This window comes from Macrobrachium rosenbergii, chromosome 49, assembly GCF_040412425.1.
Source record: "Macrobrachium rosenbergii isolate ZJJX-2024 chromosome 49, ASM4041242v1, whole genome shotgun sequence".
Taxonomy (NCBI): domain Eukaryota; kingdom Metazoa; phylum Arthropoda; class Malacostraca; order Decapoda; family Palaemonidae; genus Macrobrachium; species Macrobrachium rosenbergii.
This window is the reverse complement of record NC_089789.1, coordinates 37,353,387-37,361,105: the sequence shown is the minus strand read 5'-3', so window position 1 is coordinate 37,361,105 and position 7,719 is coordinate 37,353,387. Positions and strand designations below refer to the sequence as shown.

Sequence of the window (7,719 nt, the reverse complement as noted above, 5' to 3'; positions counted from 1 at the left end):
TCTTCTGCTATTCCCGTCATAGCAGGCCACACAGCAGCCGCCCTCTTCAGCGTAAGTGCGTGTGTGAATGAATCTGAGGGCTTCAGTGTTGTAGTCTGGCGTTTACAGATCAACAGTGCGTCCGATTTCGTAACGGTAGGGTGCCAGGATAGAAGAAGAATAGAATATAGAATTTAGGCCACAGGCCAAGCGCTGTGATCTACAAGGTCATTGAGTGCTGAAAAGGAAACTTAAAGTAGAAAGGAGGAAACCCTTGCTGTTGCACCGTGAAACAATTGTTAAGAGAGTGTGGAAAGTGAGGTGGAAGAAAGAGAACATGAACGTAGGTACAATAAAAGAAATGAAAGAGGTTGCAGCTAGGGGCCGAAGGGACGCTGCATAAAGCCTTAAATAAAGCCTACAGTGCACATCTATAGCTTTTCATTAGATGAAAAATATGGAAAAGCATTTAAAGACATTTGCCATGGCATTTGTTTTGTGCATTGCCTCACTAATCTTGGAGAAGGACGCACTGCCTCAGCTGTTTTCAATGTTTAGAATTGTGTTAGAAAAGAATCAAAATTTCGAAAACAACCTCTGTTTTTATATTTATCTTCTTTGCTCATCACATAATCTAGCACAAATTTTAGAGACCACACAGCATCCACCATCTTTAGCGCATCTAGACTTTTGTTAGAAGGAAACAAAATTAATAGATCGGAAGCAACGGCCCTTTTCTTTTTTCTTTTTATTTTATCTTACTGTCACATGAATCTTGCAGGCCATACTGCCTCCACTACTTCGCCATTTTCTGCGTTTCCACAGTTTTCTTACTTTAAGAGATTAATAGTACTTTGAAACAGCGTCCATTTTCCCCTTGGTTATTTGTCATCGTATGAATCTCTGTGTATTCTCCAGTAGCTTTGTTGGAGGTGGAGAGCAGCTGGCATAGTTTCTTATCATTTTCACTATATTATTATTATTATTATTATTATTATTATTATTATTCATCATCATCGTTTTTTATTAACACTGATGACGAATACCGTTCAGATGCGCTCTTCATTGGCAGGGTCGTATCTTTAACGTTAACTCTCCGACCGGCCAATGACCGTTCAGTATTTATTTCTGGTTCGAAAGCATTTCTCATCATAATGTGGTTCGGATTCCTAAGCTTAGGTCCGTTGCTAGGTAACCAGTTGGTTTTAGCCACGTAAAATAATCCTTCAGGCCAGCCCTAGGAGATTAATCAGCTCCAGTGGTCTGGTTAAACTAAGTTAACTTTAACCGTTCAGATGTTCGAAAGTCTTTGCTTAATTCTTTTACATTGTAATACAGTTTACTAAATAATTGTGGATTTTATTACACAAACTGTTTTATTATTATTTTATTATTATTATTATTATTATTATTATTATTATTATTCAGAGGGTGAACCCTATTTCTATGGAACAAGGCTCACATAGGCCACTGACTTGAAATTCGAGCTTCCAAAGAATACGGTGTTCATTTGAAAGAAGTAACAGATGGCAACAGGCCATACAGGAAGAAGAGATGAGTCGTTGAAAGTGAAAAAATAAATTAATAAATAAATAGAAGTCTGGCGAGAGTTCTTAGAGAAGACAGTATCAAAACAGCCTGAAAACAAATGACGTCACTTTTTGTATTACATCTCTCTCTTACTTTGCAGGCGGATTTTACGGGCGTTGGTCTGAATCCGGCACGTTCATTAGCTGTTGCAGTGGTCACTGGAGACTGGAGATACCACTGGGTATGTTATTATTATTATTATTATTATTATTATTATTATTGTTATTATTATTATTATTATTATTTTTTTTTTTTTGGTCTATCACAGTCATCCTATTCGACTGAGTGGTTTTTTATAGTGTAGGGTGCGGGTTGCATCCTGCCTCCTTAGGAGTCCATCACTTTTCTTACTATGTCCGCTGTTTCTAGTAGCACACTCTTCTGCATGAGTCCTGAAGCTACTTGGGCAGCTAGTTTTTCCAGATTATTATTATTAATAATAATAATTATTATTATTATTATTATTATTATTATTATCATTATTATTATTATTATTATTATTATTATATTGGGCAAGCCTAAAACTGTTTTGCTCGAAGTAGGAGGACAATAAATGAGAAACATTCTCCGGAGAGTAAAATTGAGATGAAAATTACTTAATGTACAGTCAAAGGTTAGTATATACATACATACATACATACAAACATACATACATACAGCGAAGAAATGGATTAGGACGATAAAAGCGTGTGAAAGTAGCATCACAGCCAACTGCTGTTTCTTTCTGCAACCAAGAAGTTCTAAGCAAAGTGTAAGATTTTTCAGCACACAATCAGTATCAGCTGACATTTTTTGGCACGTCTTACTTTAAATCAGTGTTGCCAGTTTGAGGTGTAACTTCGTGAATTATTGAGAACTTTAATGACTTTCAAACCGCATATCTATGCTTTGTAGAGTGTTGGTCAAAAAGCGCTGGTGTATGCACTTCTGACACTCGCTTCCTCTCTTTAAATTTTAGGCCTCATTGTGATCCCTTACCGATAACACAGACACCTGTGGTCTGTTGTGTTTCTAGACATTAATTTCTGGGATGGGGTTGCAAGCCTCAGGCTCGTGGCCTCCATCCAAGGGTAGTCACTATCCGATTGAGTAATTTGATTGAGATTTTTTCCGCCATTTTGGAGAAGAGTCTGTCAAAATTAAACAGTTCAGTCTCAAATATAGTCTCATAATATATATATATATATATATATATATATATATATATATATATATATATATATATATATATATATATGTGTGTGTGTGTGTGTGTGTGTGTGTGTGTGTGTGAGAGAGAGAGAGACAGACAGACAGACAGAGAAAACACTTGCTTCTTTGCATTACTATTTTTCCAAATGGTTTATTTTATATGTTCTTATCCATATAAATAAATTTAATAAAAAAAACTATGTATACCCAGAAACGTACAGATATGAGCACTGTATCTCTTCAGGTAGGAGTGCTTTCATTTATCCCCTTTACACACTGCATTCTCATCCACATCTTTTCCCTGCAGGTGTTCTGGGTAGGCCCTGCCCTTGGAGGACTACTGGCAGCCTTCACCCACGAGTACACTGGGGCCAAGGACAACGCAAACGCCACGCCTCAGCATCCTCCACTCATCTCGAGAGACACTTCCAGACCGTCAGCAATCACATCCACACTCGCTTCTCCCTGCTGAATTGGCGCGAAGAGGGTCTTCTTTGTGCTGGCGGAGATACTCAATCGTGTGAACCTCGTTTTATAACTAGCAAGTGAAAAGGAAAAAACGTAGACGAGATTTGTTTATTTATTTATTTAGTATTTCTTGCGACACTGATGATCTCGTATAAATTTTTCGGTGCAACGGATGTGGCAACATTTTTTTTTTTTTTTTTTTTTGGCTTCCACACTCACTTCTCCATGCTGAGTGGGCGGAGCAAGTGTTGTTATTTGACTACTGTAGTGTGTGAAGAGGGAAAATGTAGACTTTCATTTGATGTCATCTGGACTTCTATTCATAGATGAGACTATTTCGTCCAGTTTCTTGGTTGCTTTTAGGTGAAATAGTAAAGTAATTTAGTGTGACACATGTAGACAACTCCTTTTGTTTATTGTTTCATTCATAATCTTCTCTTCAACCTTCGACGAACAGTCAGCATTATCATCAATTTCCATTTATAAATCCCAGTGTAGTTAATAAGTTATTTAATCTAGATAATTTCCAGATTGAAGACGGTATCATCCACATTTCACCATCATCATCATCATCACTCCTGTTGATTTGTAGAGGCCATTTCAACAGTCCTCACTGGGTCCATTAGACAGTCCCTGTTTATTCGTCAGTAATAGCACTTAGTCACTCAGTTCATGCCCGGCAGTCCTGTCAGTCTTTCCGTGAAAATCTAGAGTGCTATATATTTTGAAGGAAAATTATCCACCATATCCCCATTATAACTTGTCCACTAACTCCTACCCCATCCATCCAGCAAGGCACTTTCATGTAAGAGGTCAGCAATTAAGTCAATTTCGGTCTTTCATTAAACTAATACCATTGTAGAACACTTACCAACGCAGTTTGTGTAATATGTAGGTTCATGTTCATTTGCTTCCTTCAACCGTGTATATATATATAATAAATATATATATATATATATATATATATATATATATATATATATATATATATATATATATATAGTATATAATGGTAAAAGGCTAGCTATTACTCTCAAGTCTTAGGTACATTTAGATATTAGGAAGTCTGTAGAGTTTTTATAAACTGAGCTTGAGTTTTACTAGAGTAGACGTTGTCCTATATGTACAAAAATATAGTGTGAAAGTCTCTCAGACGACGATAACGGAGAATACTCTTTGATGGTCAAATTTTACCATATTTCTAGATTATTTTTTTCTGGTAATGAACTGTGGAAACCAGGCAGTGAGTGACGCATTTGTTGCGCCTCACTGCGGTTTGCAACAGACCTTTAAGTCTATTGGGAGCGGTATGTGGGTTACGATGAGGCCTGCAGGGCCAAGAATATGATTGGGTGGTTCCGTATGAGTCAGTTCACGAGAGTTTTATTAAAGTAGATTGCTGTTTCGGGCAACACAGAAACGCATTTTTTTTACGAGCTTGTAGGGTGACTGACAACCCTTTGCCCAGGTAGCCCAGGCTTAAAGGGTAAGAAGAGGAGAATGGAGCATCCACCCTAAAGAAGTGATAGACTCTTAATTTTAAATGAGAGATAGGTATATAAGAGTCAGTTAAGGAATTCCAAACTTTAGAGTACAGAGAAGGATTGGCCACAAAACCCAGCAATGGTTGCGAAGGTTCGATACACAAAGTATATGCGAGATGAGGTAGCCTGACAGGTTATTTGTCTTTTGTCTGTTTGGAGGGGTCAGTAGGATATATGGCCTGATACATTTTGAGTCAGTGAAGCTTATTTCGTTGGCATTATTATTTAATGGTAGGGTCGAACTTGCCGTAAGGCCACTGCGTTCAACCAACACTAATAATTGTGTAGGAAATGACTGGAGAGATATATACATACCTTACGTAAAGGCTAACGAGACAGGCAATCAGACGTCGCAAAATAGGCAAGGCCTAAAGGAAAAGTAAAACAAGGAGGGACTGTGAGGCTTGACCCTAAATAAAGCAGTAGACACACTTGGGAGACATAAGAGATCTTGGAAAGGGGAAACTTGGTAAGAGGTCTTTGGTATACTCTAGTGTTGCTGAAGGTTAATCTTCGATGTTCTTTTCTTGTGAAAAGAGGCTAGTCTTTGGCGTTCTTTTCTGTGCTTAAGGTCAGTCTTTGGCATTCTTTTCTGTGCTTAAGGTCAGTCTTTGGCGTTCTTTTCTGTGCTTAAGGTCAGTCTTTGGCGTTCTTTTCTGTGCTTAAGGTCAGTCTTTGGCATTCTTTTCTGTGCTTAAGGTCAGTCTTTGGCGTTCTTTTCTGTGTTTAAGGTCAGTCTTTGGCGTTCTTTTCTGTGCTTAAGGTCAGTCTTTGGCATTCTTTTCAGTTGCATAGAGGCAAGTCTTTGGCATTCGTTCCTGTGCTAACATAGGTCAGTGGCGTTCTTTTCTGTGTCATTCTGTTCGTTGCAAAGCTTAAGGCCAGTCATTGGCATTCTTTTCTGTGGTAAAGGCCAGTCTTTGGCATTCTTTTCTGTGGTAAAGGCCAATCTTTTGCATTCTTTTCTGTGGTAAAGGCCAATCTTTGGCATTCTTTTCTGTGGTAAAGGTCAATCTTTGGCATTCTTTTGGGTGGTAAAGGTCAGTCTTTGGCATTTTTTTCTGTGGTAAAGGCCAGTCTGGCATTCTTTTCTGTGGTAAAGGCCAATCTTTGGCATTCTTTTCTGTGGTAAAGGCCAATCTATGGCGTTCTTTTCTGTGGTAAAGGCCAGTCTTTGGCATTCTTTTCTGTGGTAAAGGCTAGTCTTCGGCATTCTTTTCTGTGGTAAAGGCCAGTCTTTGGCATTCTTTTCTATTACAACAGGCCAGCATTAGTTGTGGTTTTCTGTTGCAAAAAAGTCAGTTTTTGGCATTCATTTTCTTTCCTTCTGCAGAGGCCAGTTTTTAGCCTTACTTTATGTTACAGAGTGGCCAGTCTTTGACATTCTCTCATGCTGCAGAGGCCAGACTTTGGCGTTCTTTATGTTATGTGGAGGTCAGTCTTTGTTCTCTTATGTTACACAGAGGTCAGCCTTCAGTGTTCTTCCCAGATGTAGAGGCCAGTCTCTGTGGTTCTCTTGGTTACAAAGTAGCCATTCTTTGCTCTTCTTTTTTATTAGTAGAAAATGCTAGTCTCTGGCTATCTTTTGTAAGTGTGCTAAATCCGGGTTTTCGGCGTCCTTTTCAGTTGCAAAAAGGCTGGTCTTTGGCGTTCCTCTCTGTCGCGAATTGCAAGTGTTTGCCGGTGGCTTAAATCACTGGAGTTTCAGTCTTAGCTACAAAATAGCCCAGAAGCTGTATTCGTCTTCCTGTTTCTCCCTCTGTTACTTGTATAGAGATGTATTCTGTATCGACCTTTATAGTTATGAAGATGAGAGTTTATTAGTGGCAGTAGTGAGAATAGCCTGTTCATATAAATTATTTAAATGTTACTTGTTTAAAAAGATGTTTGCAGCCGTAGGTTAGGTAAGGGCGGTGTCACCAGAGCGCGCGTCGTCAGGCGTCTCTGACCATGTCGCTCGCGCACGTTGCTCCAAACAAGGTCGAAGTGGCTATTCTAAATCGAGCCCTGAGACAGACAGACACGCATCTGTCACCAAATAGGAAACACAGAACGCGTTGGTTCGGTCGCACTGTATATAAAGGAGACGTGGACCATAGATGCAGATGATGTCTGTAGTAATTTCATCTGAGACTTTCGATTCACTCATCTGGATTCTTTTAGGTAGTGACATTTGCAGACGCTATACCGACTCTATAGCGAATGACGTCACTTCCTCTCGATACTGCGAGGAAGTCGAAACCTGAATGTTCAAGCGATGATAGATTTCTAAAGAGTAGGATTGGATTGAGAACACTGGGGAAACACTTCCACTGAAACATTTATTTATATTTTTTTTCCTTGAAAGGAACTCTTTATGATAGAGGTTATATATAGACTATATACTAGGTAATGAGTGTGTTGATAGTTTTTATGTTATGATTTTCATTACCGTTGTTGCACGAGAAGAAATAAAATAAAATAAAAAAAAAGTTTATGCACCGCAGTTGTACTAAGGTCTTTTTCATTTGCTCCAACCCTGTTTATATTTGACGTCAATAAATACACACCGATGTATATTTGCGTATTCATATCAGCTTTACATACGCGAGTATTTTTAGATAAATACTGGTGTTTTCTTGCTAATATTTATCATTGCCTGGTGATGTCAGTGCTAACATACTGGTGATGTCAGTAACCTATTGACATGCTAATGTCACCGTAAACATATCTATTTCGGTATATACACAATGATATAGCTGTCGACTGCACGTAGTAATGATGGTATTGACGTACTAATGTCAGTATTTGCATTATGATAACAGTATACACTTGAAACATCAAAAGAAAAAATTTCCCTATACATCTCGAGTCCTAAATTGACTTAACTTCTGTCTAGGTCAGAAGGTGACATAAATAGTTCCCTTCTCTGTGGTGGAAATTTTAAACAGAAGAACGAGGAGAAAGA

General features: G+C 38.3%; 1 protein-coding gene and 1 long non-coding RNA gene across 3 annotated transcripts in view; both read left to right on the top strand.

The window, feature by feature from the left end:
• Positions 1 to 4,010, top strand: part of LOC136832256 (lens fiber major intrinsic protein-like) — a 110,165-nt gene extending 106,155 nt beyond the window's left edge. Inside the window, exons 6-8 of one of the 2 annotated variants that reach the window (XM_067093120.1) lie at positions 1 to 51; positions 1,670 to 1,750; positions 3,068 to 4,010. The exon at positions 1 to 51 is cut by the window's left edge and continues 132 nt beyond it. In XM_067093120.1, coding sequence (XP_066949221.1) covers positions 1 to 51; positions 1,670 to 1,750; positions 3,068 to 3,232 — 297 coding nt within the window. In that variant the 3' untranslated portion in view covers positions 3,233 to 4,010. The remainder of the gene's footprint in view (positions 52 to 1,669; positions 1,751 to 3,067) is intronic. The other variant, XM_067093121.1, reaches the window with a different exon arrangement.
• Positions 4,011 to 4,258: 248 nt separating this feature from the next.
• Positions 4,259 to 7,263, top strand: LOC136832253 (uncharacterized). The gene is made up of 2 exons (XR_010851143.1): positions 4,259 to 5,546; positions 5,653 to 7,263. It is a non-coding gene; the product is annotated as an uncharacterized lncRNA (long non-coding RNA).
• Positions 7,264 to 7,719: the final 456 nt, after the last annotated feature.